General features: G+C 42.8%; 1 protein-coding gene across 1 annotated transcript in view; it reads right to left on the bottom strand.

Annotated features, from left to right (window-relative positions):
* The window catches only part of LOC124788608, a 111473-nt gene that overhangs the window by 46629 nt on the left and 44563 nt on the right, over nucleotides 1-20281 (bottom strand). The window contains exon 4 of the mRNA XM_047255877.1: nucleotides 13005-13132. Within this exon, the coding sequence (XP_047111833.1) occupies nucleotides 13005-13132 (128 nt within the window). The remainder of the gene's footprint in view (nucleotides 1-13004; nucleotides 13133-20281) is intronic.

Below are 20281 nucleotides of genomic sequence, written 5' to 3'. Positions count from 1 at the left end.
AATGGAGAGATATTTCTGCCTAACAAGAATTACTGGAAAATCGCTGAAAGCCACCCAAGCAGCCGGCAGCAAACATGCAGCACAGGGCAGGAGAATGTGGCTCGCTAGAGAAAGCAGCGAGCGATGCTTTGAACATTGAAACAAAACGGAAATCTTGTTGAGAAACAAAATCTGTGGAGTTTTAAAGCAATAAAGTGTCTACGGAATTGTCAAAAAAGAAAAGACTTCTTCTGGTCGTACGTAAAATTATTCGACGTAGTAAACTCAGCAGACCAGTTGATCATGATGGTACCTAAACAGAAAGACGAATGATCTAATCCTATATCCAGAAAGTGTCTCACTGGAAAAGTACTCACTTTACACCGTCGCAAACAGTCGAAAAGACACACCTAAAAAGAAAGTAGTGTTGAATTGGAAACTAGCTCAAGTCGCCTTCTACAGGAAAGGTCACAGGATGTGGCGCGGTGCACCTTAAATTCTATACGAAATTCGCCAAGAAACTAAAATCAGTTCTAGAAACAGTGTCGTAGGTCGCTGGAACAACGATCTGTGTCATGGGACTGGAGAAAGGAAGCCGGCCGCTGTGGCCGAACGGTTCTGTCATAGTGCTTAGAGCCATTTGAACCATTTTTGGAAAAAGGATCAGGTGACTCCAGCCTATAAGAAGCGCCGCATGGAGAGCGTGAAGAGGTAGAGAATTACCACGACATGCATATATCAAAGCTATTTGAGAACGTAACTTCAGTTTAGTAAACAATAACGTTTTTCTGAATCGAGACTATGACCTTTTATAATGAAATTCTTCCTAAACATGTCCTGTGCGTAACCTGCATTTCAAAGGTAATAGACGTGTCGTAGTTCAAAATGTTCTTGTTAGTGGCGAGGTGAGGTTTCTAAGAAACATAACATACGTATCAGGCAAACTGCATTCCCTACAATGCAATGAAGGGATAATGGTAATGAAATCAACGAAGTTGGAACAACATGACACGACATTGAGACAAACCCGTTCTGAAATGCTGAACCCTAAATGTAACGAATATATGACATCTCCGTGGTAGAATCTGCACCCATGTATCTTCCCTACTATCCAGAGATGTTCTATAACATTTACGCAAAAGGGAATTCCTCTTCCCCTAATCATATCAATTCACTGGACGACAAACCATTTAATTCCCTTTACAAAAGACCCAATATGTCCCTTGCACGCCATTTTAGGGACTGACAGGAATTTATCGACGACACAAAAAATGTTAAACTTACCCGCAAATCATACTGCACCATTAGTCTATCACTGTATTTACTGTCAGATGTCTGACGGGCATAATGCCCCGTGGAAGGTGTCACAATTTGCATATTTTATAGATTCTGTTTATGACGTGTGTGTTTCCTTCAGATAATTTGTTTGCTATTATATCTGGTCCATTCATCAATTATGCGTATCAGCTGCAGCATCATCAGAGTGATACTTTTGGTTACGAGTAGGACTGTTAATATTTTAAAAATACTGGGAATCCGATATATCGGTATTTAAATAAACGTCGTCATCGGCTCTGGATATAACGAAAACAGTATCAATATATAGACGGGAAAGATATCGACGTACCAGCCTATGAAAATATCAGCTGCACGTTATAAATACACTGCCAATTTTAGAGCTGTATGTCTAAATACAGATTTATTATTAGATATTTTATACATCAACAAGCTAGCAGCCTACCTATCCTCCCTTAGACCAATAGCTAAAAGGAAACTATGCACGTTCACGCTTGGTGATAACAACTTTGCTAAGAATGGTAACTGCACAATGAAAAATCTCCGATGCGTCCGTCATTTGGTTTCGCCACATATCGGATTTCTTCCGTACACTTCATGACGACTTGCACGTTTTTTTCATTTCTGCCAACGCCAACGATCTAGCATTTGTAGTGTTAAAATTGCGTGAAGAACCTAAAAGTTGCAGTTTCTGTTGGAACCGCCGAGCACCCATTACGTCGGAACTTACCCTCACGCGACCAATCTTGTCATTTAGATTTTTATTCATCATTTTCAGCAAATTTTTTTGAAGATGGACGATGTGAAGAAATAGCGCCTTAGTTGCTGTTTTTTCACATCGGAAATCATCTTCAGTTCACACCTCACCCCCCCCCCCCCCCTCCAGTGCAACTGGACTACTATTGTGCCACATATACTTGCTTCACTGAGTCAAAGGGAAAGAGAGGACGTGATGAAAGCTCCTCTGGTCAGAGGAGTACAGGGTAATATCAACAACAGCAGAGAATGTTATAACAGGAGTAGGATTCGTTAGGAATAGGAAGGTAGGGCAGAGAGTGTGTTAATGTGAACAGTTCAATGATAAGGTTGTTCTTATCAGAATCTACAGCAAACCAATACCGACAATGACAGTTCAGGTACACATGCCGACGTCGCAAGCTGAAGATGAAGAGATAGAGAAACTATATGAGGTTACTGAAAGGATACTACAGTACGCAAAGGAAGACGAATATCTAGTAGTCACTGGGGACAGGAATGTAGTTGGAGGGGAAGGAATAGAAGAAAAGGTTAAAGGCGAATATGGGTTTGGGGCAAAGAATGAGAGAGGAGAAATACTAATAGAGTTCTGTAATAAATTTCAGCTAGTACTAGCGAACACTCTGTTCAAGAATCACAAGTGGAGGAGGAGGTATACTTGGAAAAGGCCGGGTGATGCGGGACGATTTCAGTTAGATTATATCATGGTCAGACAGAGATTCCGAAATCAGATACTGGACAGCAAGGTGTACCCAGAAGTATATACAGACTGAAATCACAATTTAATAATGATGTAGAGTAGGCTGAAGTTTAAGAGATTATTCAGGAAGAATCATTAAAGTGGAATACGGAAGTTCTAAGGAATGGCTCAAATGGCTCTGAGCACTATGGGACTTAACATCTTAGGTCATCAGTCCCCTAGAACTTAGAACTACTTAAACCTAACTAACCTAAGGACATGACACACATCCATGCCCGAGGCAGGATTCGAACCTGCGACCGTAGCAGTCCCGCGGTTCCGGACTGCAGCGCTAGAACCGCACGACCACCGCGGCCGGCTTCTAAGGAATGACGAGACTCGCTTGAAGTTTTCTAAAGCTATAGACACAGTAATAAGGAATATCTAAGTAGGCATTACAATTGAAGAGGAATGTACGTCTCTAAAAAGAGCAATAACAGAAGTTGGAAAGAAAAACATAGGTACATAGAAGGTAACTGCGAAGAAACCATAGGTTTCAGTTGATCGATGAAAGAAGGAAGTACAAAAATATCCAGGGAAATTCAGGGATTCAGAAACACTAGTCGCTGAGGAATGAAATAAATAAGAAGTGCAGCTAAGTTCAGATGAAATGGCTGTATGAAAAATGTGAATAAACCAAAAAATAAATGATTATCAGAGAGACTGAGTCAGCATGTGGGAAAGTCAAAACAACCTTCGGTGAAATTAAAAGCAAGGGAGATAACATCAAGAGTGTAACGGGGACTCCACTGTTACATGCAGAGAAGAGAGCGGGTAAGTGGAAATGATACATTGAAAGCCTCTGTGAGGGGGAAGGTTTGTCTGATGTGATAGAAGAAGAAACAGGAGTCGATTTAGAAGAGATAGGGAAACCAGTATTCGAATAGGAATTTAAGAGGGTTTTGGAGGATCAAATAAGGCAGGAGGGATAGATAACATTCCATCAGAATTTCTGAAATCACTGGGGGAAGTGGCAACAAAACGACTATTCACGTTGGTGTGTAGAATGTGTGAGTCCAACGACATGCCCTCTGACTTTCGGAAAAGTATCATCCATACAATTCCGAAGACTGCAAGAGCTGATAAGTACGAGAATTATCGCACAATTAACTTGACAGCTCATGCATCCAAGTTGCTGTCAAGAATAATACACAGAAGAATGGAAAAGAAAATTGAAGATTTGTTAGGTGAGGTTAAGTTTGGCTTTAGGGAAGGTAAAGGCACCAGAAAAGCAATTCTATCGTTTCGGATGATAATGGAAGCAAGACTAAAGAAAAATCAAGACACACTCATAGGTTTTGTCGACCATGAAAAAGGGTTAGATAGTGTAAAATGGTGCAAGATGTTCGAAATTCTGAGAAAAATAGGGTAAGCTATAGGTAGAGACGAGTGATATAGAACATGTATTAGGGCCAACAGGGAATAATAAGAGTAGACGACCAAGAATGAAGTGCTCGGATTAAAAAGGGTGTAAGACAGGAATGTAGTTTTTCGTCCCTACTGTTCAATCTGTACATCGAAGAAGCAATGATGGAAATAAAAGAAAGGTTCAGGAATGGAATCAAAATTCAAGGTGAAAGGATATCAATGATACGAGTCGCTGATGAAACTGCTATCCTGAGTGAATGTGAAGAAGAATTTGAGGATCTGCTGAACGGAATAAACAGTCTAATGAGAAGCAGAATATGGATTGAGAGTAAATCGAAGAAGGATGAATGTAACGAGAATTAGAAAAAAATGAGAAAAGCGACAAACTTAACGCCAGTAGATGAGCTACTGCAACAGAACAGATTCGAACCACTTGAGATGTGGTGCTACAGACGAATATTGAAAATTAGGTGGATTGACAAGATAAAGAAAGAGGAGGTTCTGCGCACAATCGGAGAATCCTACTACACCGCACATGAGCACAAAGCTTTTTACTTCAAACATGGCACACGAGCACAGAGATTTTTCCTTTAAACAGGCAGCGATAAACTGATCAACTCGGATTACGCGACGTAACTGTGCTACGAAAGAACGACAGTGCAGAATAATTTAATTTCATTGTCGTCTGTTTCTCTGTTGTCAGTGAACAGTTGAAGCACACCTGCTGGCTGGAATTTGCTTCTGTTTCTCACGTCGCTGGAGTTTTAGCTGGGACACATATATGTTCTGAATATTCTTGACACTGTCTTTCTGATTTAAAATCTTTGAAATTTCTTGCAGTGAAGTGTTCTGGATCGAATCTTATCCCACTTATTCTTAGCGGTTTTAGCGGTTTCTGTGGGCAGCGAAGACAGACTACGAAATTTAAGTAGTCTTGTTGGCAGTTGATGTGGTGTGTTGTCATTTGTGTGAACGTTGTTGTTATGTCTACACGAAAATGCATCTTTTGTTCCAACATAAAATAAAAATAATCTTTCCTCGAAGAAAAAAGCTTAGTTAAGAAGTGTAATATAAAATTTGCAAATGGTTCAAATGGCTCTGAGCACTATGGGACTCAACTGCTGAGGTCATTAGTCCCCTAGAACTTAGAACTAGTTAAACCTAACTAACCTAAGGACATCACAAACATCCATGCCCGAGGCAGGATTCGAACCTGCGACCGTAGCGGTCTTGCGGTTCCAGACTGCAGCGCCTTTAACCGCACGGCCACTTCGGCCGGCTATAAAATTTGCAACGCCACCTACTATTCGACTGTACAGAGTGGGAACTTTGATATCGTGCAGGCTGCAGCATAATAAATGGAACAAACGAAAGTTGGTTTCTTCTTCTTATTTCGCCAAAAAAGTAACTAAGTAAATAAATTAATTAAATTCTTACAACTGTGGTGAAGTGTATTTCACACATTATTAGACACTCTGCTTACGTTCTTTTCGTATGAACATGTGTTTAAAAATGTAAAACATTCCCAGTATCAACATGTTTTTTTTAACTGTGTCATTAAATCTAAGCTCAGTAATTCAAGACCACAGAGCTTTCACATTAATTACAGTAATGAGGGGCTGACTTGCTACCCTCCCATAATTTCTACAAGAAATTTGAGTAGAGTCGGGTTTTACATACTAAGGCCAACACATGTTACGGTATTTCAGAAACTGCTGATTAGCTTATCACAGCTTTTCAGGGGTACCGGTATTTTCATGGGGAAAATATGGTAGGGTTAAGTAGACTCCGACCACATCCTCGTAATAATAACGTTTCAAACACTGTATTGTAGATTACTGTCCTGGTAGATTACTTCAAAATATTTTCAACAATCATGAAGATGATACCAGGCAGAAACCCATTGTTAAATTTCCTTTCAGTCACCACGTAAACTACCGGGTGATAAAAAAGTCAGTATAAATTTGAAAACTTAATAAACCACGGAATAATGTAGATAGAGAGGTAAAAATTGACTCACATGCTTGGAATGACATGAGGTTTTATTAGAACGCAAGAAAACAAAGTTCACGAAATGTCCGACAGATGGCGCTGGACAGCAAAACGTCAGTGACTGCGCATGACAATCGTGTATAAAAGGAGGTGTAATGAGAGAGAGAATGAGATGCGCCAGCAGTCGCATCATGTTGACGTTACCTGAAAAGGTGCTTTTAGTGAAGGTGCTTTTAGTGAAGCTGTATTATCAGAATGGGGAATGTGCTAGTTTAGCGTTACGATCCTATCGCCATAGGAAAGGGATTCGAACGGGTAAAGGTCCGTTGACAAATGCAGCTGTGGCGAGAATGCTTTCGAAGATCGAAGCCACGGGTTGCTTAGATGATAGACCCCTTAGCGGCCACCGAGCACAAGGCGTAATGCTGCTGAGACAGTTCAGGAAGGAATGGAGACTGTAGCGGGTTCGTCTATGCACGGGGAAGTCAGCGCTCGTGCAGTCGCACGTCGCACCGGCATTTCATACGCTACTGTTTGGTTGGCACTTAGGCGTACCCTCCGATGCTCTCCGTACAAAATCAATCGGCATCATGAACTGTTACCTGGAGATTTAGTGAAACGGAGGTCATTTGCGGTGTGGGCGTTTCAAAAGATGGCGGAAGATGACGATTGGTTGAGTAACGTGTTGTGGACCGACGAAGCTCATTTCACGCTCCGAGGGTCTGTCAACGCCCACAACTGCAGAATTTGGGCTACCGAAAATACTAGAACTGTCACGGAAACTCATCGTGCCTTTTTTCTTCGAGGAAATGCGTGATTCTGGGTTTGTAACTGCTACCGTGATGGGTGAGAGGTACGGCGATATGTTACAGAATCACATCATCCCCAGCCTGGCTGATAAACACCTGATGGAACGTACGATGTTTATGCAGGATGGCGCTCCACCCCATATTGGTAGACGCGTGAAAGATCTCTTGCGCGCGTCGTTTGGTGACGATCGTATGCTCAGCCGCCACTTTCGTCATGCGTGGCCTTCCAGGTCCCCAGACCTCAGACCGTGCGATTACTGGCTTTGGGGTTACCTGAAGTCGCAAGTGTATCGTGATCGACCGACATCTGTAGGGATGCTGAAAGACAACATCCGACGCCAATGCCTCACCATGACTCCGGACATGCTTTACAGTGCTGTTCACAACATTATTCCTCGGCTACAGCTATTGTTGAGGAATGATGGTTGACATATTGAGCATTTCCTGTAAAGAACATCATCTTTGCTTTGTCTTACTTTGTTATGCTAATTATTGCTATTGTGATCAGATGAAGCTCCATCTATCGGACATTATTTGAACTTTTGTATTTTTTTCCTTTGTTCTAATAAAACCCCATGTAATTCCAAGCATGTGTGTCAATTTGTACCTCTCTATCTACATTATTCCGTGATTTATTCAGTTTTCAAATTTATACTGACTTTTTGATCACGCGGTATGTATATTTCCAAGCTTGTATTGTCGAATTTCGTTCTTAAGGCTTATTTAAACTAGCAAGTCGTTTAACAATATTATAAATTTTTGTCGTTTGTAAGCGCAGTTATTTTAAAAACGTAATTGTTGAAATGAGTACAGAACAAAAATGCCGTCCCGCTTAAGGTGCCGCCCCTAGGGCACGTGGGTAGTGGGCCTGTATGTAAATCCGCCACTGACTATCTCAGCTTACGAGAGGGATGTCTGCGTCGACAGTTACATGGAAATAGCTGTTTCGTTGCTCGTTATTATGATCTGTGGTAACGCAACGTTACTAGTCAAAGTAATCTATAGTAGATCGTTTCAGATTCCAAAAGCATTTCCGTTGCGTTGAATGCTTGCCTGTGGCGAGTTATTTTTTAGGGTACTTATATCGCGTAATAATGTTATTTTCTTTGGGCTTTATTCACGTTGCGCAGAGAGTATCTTTAATCAGGGCAGTGCACTGCTACTAGAGGAGTCATATCGGATTTTATACACGCGATATAAGCTTCTACTGTTTTAACCCCAAAGGCCTTCATACGCCGTTTGTGGGTAAATTCATAGATGAAGACAACAGTCATAGGGTAGGTTTCATTTAGGTCTGGCGACGTCCGCAGAGCCCAATTACTAAGAGGAATGCTCGTGCAAAACAGGAAATCCAGGTTCAAGTGAGCCTGCCGAAGTTTTTAATAGTTTTGAAATATTTATTAAATATTCTGCTTGGTGATTGTAAGAGCAGAGTGTGTCCTTTAACGTAGCATACGCTAGTCGGCGAGTTTCCGTTATACAGGGTCCGGCGGAAACGTCTCACGTATTTGAAGAGGCCACTATGTGAGTTGAGGTGGGGTTCTCATATGGATTATGTATCGGTGGATAGCGGTGTGCGTGCCGGTTTCGTCAGGCGCGATGGGGAACACCGTGCGTAGGTTGTGGAGGAGTGCATTCGCACAGGTGGTTCTGTGATCACAACTCAGCGATCATCTCGTGACCGTTCGAAGTTAGTAGAGCACTTGCCCGCGAAAGGCAAAGGTCCCGAGTTCGAGTCAAAGGTCCCGAGTTCGAGTCTCGGTCCGGTACACAGTTTTAATCTGCCAGGAAGTTTCACATCAGCGCACACTCCGCTGCAGAGTGAAAATCTCATTCTGTCTCAGTATTCATCGGAAGGACTTAGTCTGAGATGGTACATCGTTTGATGACTTACAAACTAAGTCGCGGATACGGTTCCTTATCGTAGGTGAGGGCCGTTATTTGTTGTAAGTGCACGACGGTACCGCCTCAGACGGCGCGGCATCTGGCACCTGAACTCGCGACTTCCACTGGATGTGTTGTATCGAGGCAAACGATGTACTTGAGGCGTTGGCAGAGTGGCCTTAACTGTCGGACCTGCTGTATGTGCATCTCTGATGCGTCTTCACAGATGAGTACGTCTAGGGTGGAGTCGTCAACATGCTACCTGAACGGTCGAGCAGTGGGTCAATGTTATTTACACAGATGCGTCCCGATTTGGTCTGGTAAGAGATTCTCGATGAATTCACATTTGGAGGGAGCGTGGAACACGGTTTAGGGACCAAAACAGTGGAAAAATAGTGATATCGATGAGGAGCCCTAATGGTGAGAGCAGGAATCACTCGACCACCATAACACCTCTTCATGAAATTGTACGGGTGAATCAGCAAGTGTTAACTACTGACAGATACCGTGAAGAGGTCTTGTGATCTCACGCGCGGTTGTTACGAGATTATGTGGGCCCAGACTTCGTAATGATGGACGTTTATGCTCGCTCTCATACAGCACAAGTGGTTGATGTTTTCTAAGAAATGGGAGATATTGCACGCATGGCGTGGCCTGCTTGCTCTCCCGATTTAAATCCCGTAGAGCATGTCTGGGATGCACTAGGGAGACGAGTTGCACCACGTCAGCACCCTCCAGCCACTCTTCAAGATTTGCGAGCAGATCTGCAGGAAGGATGGGCGTTACTGCCTCAACATGAGATTGGTGACATCATTCACAGAGTGCTCCGTCGCTGTCAGACTTGTATTGCTGCCAGACGAGGTCACAACCCATACTGAGCACAGTTGTCAGAATGTGTGTTCAAATTAGTTACGTTAGAAGAAATGAAGAACATTTTTGTCTACCGTTATGCATGTTGCAGTTGTTTACATTCTGTATTCTTTACATTGTTTCTACTTTACTATCACCTGTTTCTACTGTTTTGTGGCAAAATAAATGCAACATTGCAAAATTTCCATTTGTTGCCTTACTTTTGGACATCAATGTAAAATACGCTGTGTTATTATGGAAGAGATGGTGGGGAACCTTATACGATCCAGAGCTGCTCGCGGATACATATAGTTACTGAGTAGGCTTCTTTAGATTGTTGACCCAACCTAGGATTTGGATAAACTCCTGTAAGTCTGGGTTGCATTCTTTAGTAACTATAATGTTATGATTCCATTATAATAGAAATTGCAGTGGAAGGAGGCACAGTCGTGTTATTTAACGACGGCGATTACCGCTTAAACATCCTATTTTCGGTTATACCGGTTTCATTCGTCTCCAGTTTAACTTTACTGTTAAAACCGCTATAAGTAACCAGTTCTGAGATCATGGATTCTCGGTTTTGTTGCTATTATTTCGAATAATAAACGTAGAATTCGAACAGACTGAAATATTCTAATGAAGGTGAGGGACGAGGAGAGGACGATCGATATTGGCTTGAGGCATGGCATCGTGTCCAGCAGAGATGGCGAAGACGAAGGAGACGGGTGCGGCGTTGGTGAGAGGGAAAAGTCATGAGTTAATGACTTTCATGCATCGTCACTTTTGGGTGCTACCAATTTTTCACCTCAAATAAACCAAAAAATTAAAGGTTCAGTTATTATCCCAAATTATTCATATATCAATCAAATTTCCCTTCCTTTCCGAGGGACAATGAAAAATTTTTCTCCCCATATGATTTCCCAAATTTGCTGCACCTTCTCCCGTTTTTAATTTTCAAAGCAAATGGAGCACTGTACGTTTTTATTCTTCCAAAGCAAATGGAGCACTGTACTTCATTGCTATAGCTCTTCGTAAAGTACTTCCAACCTCGGGATGGTGGCATTCTATAATACAACCGGCCGGCCGTTGTGACCGAGCGGTTCTAGGCGCTTCGGTCCGTAACCGCGGTGCTGCTATGGTTGCAGGTTCGAATCCTGCCTCGGGCATGGATGTGTGTGGTGTCCTTAGGTTAGTTAGGTTTAAGTAGTTCTAAGTCTAGGGGACTGATGACCTCAGATGTTAAGTCCCATAGTGCTTAGAGCCATTTTTGTAATACAACCAATGTCCGACGACTACTGTAAAAAAATGGGGAACGTCTTTCATACTACATGTACACTCTTATCATGCTATGGGGCACACCACGCTTTCCCGATTTTCTACAAGAACCTAGTATTTCAAAGCAACGCAAATTTTACAAATGAACATTGCTCATTTTCGAAAAAGGATCTAACAAAAACTAAAATTTTAGCACTGCTATTACGGCAAATTTCTGTGTCGGTGTTTCATTCTCTTATGAGTAAAACATGAAAAAAGCTATTATCATCGAGACCAAACAAATACCGAAAACTACCAGCTATTGAGAGCTAGAATACCTCTATCGATTTGAACCGGTCGGTTTTTCCCATTCCTCGTGTGATTTATGTCTCCGAATTTTATACCAAGTACACATCGTTGGAAGTTGAACTGCTGCAGTCACTAAGACGTTGAGAATTTTCTTGAAGATGGGTTAAATTCAAGAAAGCGTTAGTAAAGCTATTAACATATTGTGAAAAGCAGCTACTATCTACTAATAGATAGCATTTTGTCAAACATTTTTCCATCCATTTTAAGAGGATGTATTGTCTTCGTTTTTTGGAGACTTTTTTTCTCAGTAACCAAGTATTGAGTTATCTGATATTAATAGGACGTCTGCTACCATTAAGTCAGGTGTATTTAATAAATTTAGGCTATTTGTTGACAGTTAAACTAAAAAAAGCCACGATTGCCCCTTGCATTGGCGATAGCAGCTGAATTTTCATGAAATTACGTAAGCTCGTCAGAGCTGCCGTCGTCCGCTGTTTCTATCACCCCATGATGGAAGAAGACTGGTCCACATCTTCTTCGGCACCGAAATCTAGATGACATTCAATTTCACGCCCTCCTCCTTCGTACTGAGGTTCTTGGAGTGTTTTACAATCTCTATGGCCTCTCTGTATAGCCTTTCATGGTATCCGCTTGTGGCTGCCAGTACTTGAGTCCTATCAAAATGGATGCGGTGGTCTTCTGGCTAAAGCACGTTCCTCAACAGCTGATCTGTCAGTCTCCACTCTTCTGCAATTGCGTTCGTGCTCTTCTTGTCGGTTTTTGACTGTTTCTTCTGTAGTATCCACATACACCTTCTCACATCAACACGGAGTCTTATAAATTCCAGCTTTTTACGGCGGTTGGAGAGCATCCTTGGCCGATTTTAGGTGCTCTTGCATTTTCCGTGTGGGTGTGCAGATTATGCGATGTTCCGCTTTTTCAGGATTTTTCGTATCCGGTCGGTAACGTCGTTAATGAATGGCTCTAAGCACTGTCGGACTTAACATCTGAGGTCATCAGTCTCCTAGAAGTAGAACTATTCAAACCTAACTAACCTAAGGACATCACACACGTCCATGCCCGAGGCAGGATTCGAACCTGCGACAGTAGCAGCAGCGTAGCTCCGGAATGAAGCTCCTAGAACCGCTCGGTCACAACGGCCGGCGAACGACAGGAAAACTTTAGTTTTCACCGGTGTTTGAGCATCGCTATGATTTCTGCACGGTGGTCTTAATGCTTTTTTAACCTCAGTGAACGAATAACCATTATTGAGCAATGCATTGGTGCGGTGTTTTAACACTGCGTCAAGGAGCTCTGAGTTTTAAGGTGGAATCAATTCGACCACGGCATTAATGCCCGGAACATTTTATTAACTGTGAGAATCTAGACCTTCCCCCCATAAAATACGAGTATGTAACCAAGAGGTTTAGATTTATAAAGCAGGATGTGATGCGAAGTATCCCAAAGGTATTAAAGAAATCCTGAGAAAGCATTAAAAAAAGGGAAAAACGAAATAATTTCAACTATAATCCTAATCCATTTTTACCTTGCGCCCTTTATCTAGTAACACCACAAGGATGACAGACGTTGAGATGAGCTCGTTCAGGACCCCTGGAGGGATTCTGGGAGGTAATGACGGCGACAGCGTGGGCCAGGTAAATCAGAAAACAGACGGCGAGATCTGACAGTCACGTGCGGCTATTCGTGTCATTCTCTCAAGCCTCGTACACACGACACGCCTGGAAAGAGGGGACAAAGTCGCCACTCACCATGTGCTCGAAGGCGAGGGGGACCAACAGCCATGAGACGTCGTCCACACTGAGAGAGAGCAGCTGCGCCGAGTCTCGCCAGTAGCTGGAGAGGTGTTCCAGGTAGACCACCACCTTGGCCTGGAGTTCTGGACAAAAAGACGACGACTTACTAGTGATCAGATTTCTGTAGAAGCACAGCTTTCACTTTCTGGCTTCACCAGCTCACGGAGTGTATGATGCAGGTATAACTTACTTTTTGAATATAGATCAATACGCGCTGCCGGAAATGGTGAGAGTTGCAGCATGGACACCTTGATCGAACACTACCAAACTCATACTCTGGTATTTTTAGCCCTGTGTCATACCTGGATCGAAATTTCATCCCAATGAGTCTGTATTTTCTGTATACAAAAAAGACATTCCTACAGATTAAGAACGGTGTGAATGCACTAGCAATTGTGATTGTCTAACGCTACTGGAACTATTCAGGGTACATCATTACAACTCAGACCACATAAAAACATTAAATCTACATCTACATCCATACTCCGCAAGCCATCTGACGGTGTGTGGTGGAGAGTACTTTGAGTACCTCTACCGGTTTTCCCTTCTTTTCCAGTCTCGTATTGTTCGTGGAAAGAAAGATTGTCGGTTTGCCTCTGTGTGGACTCTAATCTCTCTGATTTTATCCTCATGGTCTCTTCGCGAGATATACGTAGGAGGGAGCAATATACTGCTTGACTCCTCGGTGAAGGTATGTTCTCGAAAATTCAACAAAAGCCCGTACCGAGCTACTGAGCGTCTCTCCTGCAGAGTCTTCCACTAGAGTTTATCTATCATCTCCGTAACGCTTTCGGGATCACTAAATGATCCTGTAACGAAGCGCGCTGCTCTTCGTTGGATCTTCTCTTTCTCCTCTATCAACCCTATCTGGTACGGATCCCGCACTGGCGAGCAGTATTCAAGCAGTGGGCGAACAAGTGTACTGTAACCTACTTCCTTTGTTTTCGGATTGCATTTCCTTAGGATTCTTCCAATGAATCTCAATCTGGCATCTGCTTTACCGACGATCAACTTTATATGATCATTCCATTTTAAATCACTCCTAATGCCTACTCCCAGATAATTTATGGAATCAACTGCTTCCACTTGCTGACCTGCTCTATTGTAGCTAAATGATAAAGGGTCTTTCTTTCTATGTATTCGCAGCACATTACACTTGTCTACATTGAGATTCAATTGGGATTCCCTGCACCATGCGTCAATTCGTTTCAGATCCTGCTGCATTTCAGTACAATTTTCCATTCTTACAACCTCTCGATGTACCACAGCATCATCCGCAATAAGCCTCAGTGAACTTCCGATATTATCCACAAGGTCATTTATGTATATTGTGAATAGCAACGGTCCTACGACACTTCCCTGCAGCACACCTGAAATCATTCTTACTTCGGAAGACTTCTCTCCATTGAGAATGACATGCTGCGTTCTGTTATCTAGGAACTCTTTAATCCAATCACACAATTGGTCTAATAGTCCATATGCTCTTACTTTGTTCATTAAACGACTGTGGGGAACTGTCTCGAACGCCTTGCGGAAGTCAAGAAACACGGCATATACCTGGGAACCCGTGTCTATGGCCCTCTGTGTCTCGTGGACGAATAGCGCGAGCTGTGTTTCACACGATCGTCTTTTTCGAAACCCATGCTGATTCCTACAGAGTAGAATACTAGTCTCCAGAAAAGTCATTATACTCGAACATATCACGTGTTCCAAAATTCTACAACTGATCGACGTTAGAGATATAGGTCTATAGTTCTGCACATTTGTTCGACGTCCCTTCTTGAAAACGGGGATGACCTGTGCCCTTTTCCAATCCTTTGGAACGCTACGCTCTTCTAGAGACCTACGGTACACCGCTGCAAGAAGGGGGGCAAGTTCCTTCCCGTACTCTGTGTAAAATCGAACTGGTATCCCATCAGATTCAGCGGCCTTTCCTCTTTTGAGCGATTTTAATTGTTTTTCTATCCCTCTGTCATGTATTTCGATATTTACAATTTTGTCATCATTTAATATTTCGGCCTTTAGTCTGTCATCCTCTGTTTCAGTACCATATGATGTGTAAAGGATGTGTACAAGCTGTTATCACCGTCTTTCTCTCTCTGGCAAAGGTCGGGTCTTTGGGATGAGGGATTCGATTAGAAAACAGTACCGACAGAGCGCACAGTTAGCTGTAGAACAATGGTTGCAGAGCGTGTGGTGACGAGTTGGAATTAGGCAGCAGTGTGGCAGGGAGAACACCGACTATCGGAAGAGGTCAATGAAAGCTCGGTTGAGCTGTGGAGTTGCTGTTTGTTGTTTACCACTAACATGCGTGTGGAAGAACCGGAGTCAACTGCCACACGGAGAGGCACTCTGCAGTGTTCAACGGTTGATATTGCTTCTGTCTGTGGTGGTTAAATCAACGTTGCTTCTTCCTGGTCAAAGACTGTAGGAAGCAGTAATGCCCGCGATGCATACCTCTACAGCTACTGGAATTGTAGTGAGAGGAGCTGTTGGATACGACAATATGAACGATTTCCTAATTGTTGGAGGCAGGCTGAACGCTCGCAGAATATGGTAAGACTGTTAAACACTTTTGTCGTACCATTCATGTGCATGGTACCAGTAGGCATATTCCAGCAGATTAACAAAGGGCCTTACGCGCCATAAACACGGTGAGGAATCTATAGATCGGTGAGTGGCCAGCGCTGTTTCATGATCTGTCAGTCGCAGAGCATGTGTGGGATGTGATTAGGAGGACGTACAGCAACCTCCAGACAGCGTCCGTCATAAACTGACACATCATGTATCAAGCACTCCGTCTTCAGGCCACGAGTGGCCTACCAGGACCATCCGACCGCCGTGTCATCCTCGGTGGAGGATGTGGGTAGGAGGGGCGTGGGGTCAGTACACCACTCTCCCGGTCGTAAGGTGGTATTCTTGAGCGAAGCCGCTACTATTCGGTCGAGTAGTTCCCCAATTGGCATCTCGAGGCCGAGTGCATCCCGAAAAATGGCAAAAGCGCATGGCGGCCTGGATGGTGAGCCATCCAAGTGCCGACCACGCCCGACAGCGCTTAACTTCGGTGTTCTCACGGGAACCGGTGTAACCACTACGGCAAGGCCGTTGCCTTACCATGTATCAAGCATTGCAAGAATTTTTTCAAGACGACCTAATGAAAGCGTTTGTGAAGACAGACATGACTTCCGAATAAAATGAAACCTTAATCGTTTAATACCCGTTATTTGATGAACATCTCAAAAAATGGTTCAAATGGCTCTGAGCACTATGGGACTTAACATCTGAGATCATCATTCCTCTAGAACGTAGAACTACTTAAACCTAACTAATCTAAGGACATCACCACAATCATGCCCGAGGCAGGATTCAAACCTGCGACCGTAGCGGTCGGGCGGCTCCAGACTAAAGCGCCTAGAACCGCTCGGCCACGCCGGCCAGCTACAAATGTCCACAAACTTGGATATACATATGGCAATGGGGCTCTCTGCTAACGCTTCCTATTTCCGTCAGTGTGTGTTAATTTTTTTTTTTTGTGGTCTTCAGTCCAGAGACTGGTTTGATGCAGCTCTCCATGCTACTCTACTCTGTGCAAGCTTCTTCATCTCCCAGTACCTTCTGCAACCTACAGCCTTCTGAATCTGTTTAGTGTATTCATCTCTTGGTCTCACTTTACGATCTTTACCCTCCATACTGCCCTCCAATACTAAATTGGTGATCCCTTGACGCCTCAGAATATGCCCCACCAACCGATCCCTTCTCCTACTCAAGTTGTGCTGCAAATTTCTCTTCTCTCCAATTCTATTCAGTACCTCCTCATTAGTTATGTGATCTACCCATCTAATCTTCAGCATTCTTCTGTAGCACCACATTTCGAAATCTTTTATTCTCTTCTTGTCTAAATTATTTATCATCCACGTTTCACTTCCATACATGGCTATACTCCATACAAATACTTTCAGAAACGACTTTCTGACACTTAAATCTATACTCGATGTTAACAAATTTCTCTTCTTCAGAAACGCTTTCCTTGCCATTGCCAGTCTACATTTTATATCCTCTACGTCGCCCATCATCAGTTATTTAGCTCCCCAAATAACAAAACTCCTTTACTACTTGAAGTGTCTCATTTCCTAATCTAACTCTCTCAGCATCACCCGATGTAATTCGACTACATTCCATTATCCTTGTTTTGCTTTTGTTGATGTTCATCTTATATCCTCCTTTCAAGACACTGTCCATTCCGTTCAACTGCTCTTCCAAGTTCTTTGCTATCTCTAACAGAATTACAATGTTATCGGCGAACGTCAAAGTTTTTATTTCTTCTCCATGGATTTTAATTCCTGCTCCAATTTTTTCTTTTGTTTCCTTTACTGCTTGCTCAATATACAGATTGAATAACATCGGGGAGAGGCTACAACCATGTCTCACTCCCTTCCCAACCACTGCTTCCCTTTCATGCCCCTCGACTCTTATAACTGCCATCTGGTTTCTGTACAAATTGTAAATAGCCTTTCGCTCCCTGTATTTTACCCCTGCCACCTTCAGAATTAGAAAACGGCACAAACATGGCTTCTATAACCCCTCCCTTCCAATGACCAGTTAACCTCTTCTGTAGGTTCACTTCTCTTCGTTTCGCAGCCATGTTTTTCTATTAGTATCTAGTAAATACGTTTTCTTAGGAATGTGTATAAATGACGGTGTTTGTTGAACTGAAATATTTATTATAATTTATTATCATCATGTATTGACGACATAATGACTTGTACGTTGTTACGCTTAAGGATGTTAGGAATCGTCAAGGGTACTCCAAGATAGCAAATCAGAGACACAATGCAGTGAGCAGACAAATGTGGAAATGTTTAGGTTACCGTAGATAAATAATGACACTAGAACTGTATAATTGCAGACATTCTGGGCAGCTGTCTCACGGGAAAGTATAACTTCAGAGAATTAACTGGTAAGTCCACCCACCGACTAGACGCTGTTTTAAGATGTCTAACTAGAGGATGGCCACGAAAGGCACGTCTTAGTAGAGGCAGCAAGCTTGATACTTGCTATCGACAACGGCGACGTCAGTGAGTTTGCACAGGTTAAAGAGCTACTACAGCAGTCCCCAACCGCAGCAGGAGGGAGAGCGGGGCTAAGTGACGTAAAACGCTGTTGTTCCTGGCCGTAAAAGGAGTGGCAGTGACGTTCAGCTGTCAATAGCAAACTTGGAATTTGTTAATGTAAAATCCAGAAGCATCTCTACCTAACCATTAGGAGTAGGGGAGGAATCTAAATATGTTTGAGCAGAGGCTTCCTGGAGGTGCAGGGCGAGTCGCTAGATTGGCAGAAGCTTGTTAAGTTCTGGGGGAATGGTGGATCGACCATAGGAAGGGAGAAATAGTGGTTCGTAACGATTCTTAATAAACCCGAATTTTTGCATTCAGAGGGAGTTCTCAGTCAGATCCCAGGGGCGAAGGTCCCCATATCGCTCGTGGCTACCCTCAGTAGGCCCCGAAATATATATTTTTCTCACTTGGAGTGCTGTTCTCAAGTTTGTACTTAACGTGCTGCTAGCGTTCACTACTTCTGTTTAACACTTATCCCGAGATTTCAGACATTGAGTTCTGTTGTGCAGCTAATTGTCTCCTTTGTTTTTTTCTAATGTTTAGAATCAGCCTTCAGTGTAGTAGTTAGTGTGATCGCAAATAAATGGTGTTAATCAGACTTCTGAATTCCATGAGTTTCGTGCTGCAAGCATCCTGTAGACTTCCAGAATCCGCGCCTCTAGTAGGTGCTGATCCAAGTCATCAAGCAACCTTCTCTGAGAATCTATCTTTCCGCATTTGTTCCTCACCGCTCCTAAATTGCAGACTAACTTAACCCCCCCCCCCCTCCCCCTGACTTTCCGCAGGCCGCGGTGGCCGAGCGGTTCTAGGCACTACAGCCTGGAACCGCGCGATCGCTACGGTCCCAGGTTCGTATCCTGCCTCGGGCATGGATGTGTGTGATGTCCTTAGGTTAGTTAAGTTTAAGTAGTTCTAAGTTCTAGGGGACTGATGACCTCAGAAGTTAAGTTCCATAGTGCTCAGAGCCATTTGAACCATTTGAATCTGACTTTCCTCTCTCCTGTGTCAGGACAAGACATTAATATTATTTCATCGTTAGTATTGTGTGCAAGTTGAAAAATCAACTTTAATGAACATCTCTCAGTATTCCAGATTTGATGTAAGAGATGGACAGACAACCCTCACCTTGATAGTTAAATGTAAGCACTCTGGACAAAGAATTATTATCCACTCGCCTCTCCTGGCAACGACCTCAACTTAGAGAGGAACAAAGTGCTCAAGATTCTTCAGGTATGCCATATTCAGCTGTATCCCCACCTTAATGATCCCCATCATCACCATCGACTTCAATGGAAGTCATTTTGGCCCGTTCCGCATCGGAATCATTCAGGCCATCCTTTCAAGTGACTTCGCACGTTTCTCTTTCCTTTTGGTATGTACTGTATTGCAACTTTAGTTATTCTATCATTAGACATAAGTTGGGCGTGGCCTTCCCAATTCAGTCGATGTTTTTAAACTATATTTGCAATGGGTTCAACATTTAGTTTTTCTCCGATATCGGCGCTTCTTCCACTGTTTAATAATAAATGTCTCGCTAAAAAGTGGAAGAACATCGTATCTGATGATTCAAAGCAAAGACAACAGTATTACCCTGTAAATGCCCCTTTCTATATATTCTGTTTCAATGTACGTTGTATGGTTCCACAGAAATGACCAATTTTAGCTGTACATCATCTCAATTGGGAAATCTAAAATCACACCGATATATTTACTGTCTTATTTTTTAACTATTTGTCCATCTGTGACAACTATGACTCTTACGGGTTCCAATGTCTGAAACGCCATCACTTTTGTTTTCCTGTTGATATTCTCATCCAGTATACAGGGTGGTCCATTAATAGTGACCGGGCCAAAAATCTCACGAAATAAGCATTAAACGAAAAAATTACAAAGAACGAAACTCGTCTAGCTTGAAGTGGAGAATCAGATAGCGCTATGGTTGGCCCGCTAGATGGCGCTGCCATGGGTCAAACGGATATCAACTGCGTTTTTTTAAAATAGGAATCCCCATTTTTTATTACGTATTCGTGTAGTACGTAAAGAAATATGAATGTTTTAGTTGGCCCACTTTTTTCGCTTTGTGATAGATGGCGCTGTAATAGTCACAAACGTATATGT

This window comes from Schistocerca piceifrons, chromosome 3 (assembly GCF_021461385.2).
Source record: "Schistocerca piceifrons isolate TAMUIC-IGC-003096 chromosome 3, iqSchPice1.1, whole genome shotgun sequence".
Classification (NCBI taxonomy): Eukaryota; Metazoa; Arthropoda; class Insecta; order Orthoptera; family Acrididae; genus Schistocerca; species Schistocerca piceifrons.
Note: the sequence above shows the minus strand (reverse complement) of the source record. Positions and strands in the feature narration are given on the sequence as shown.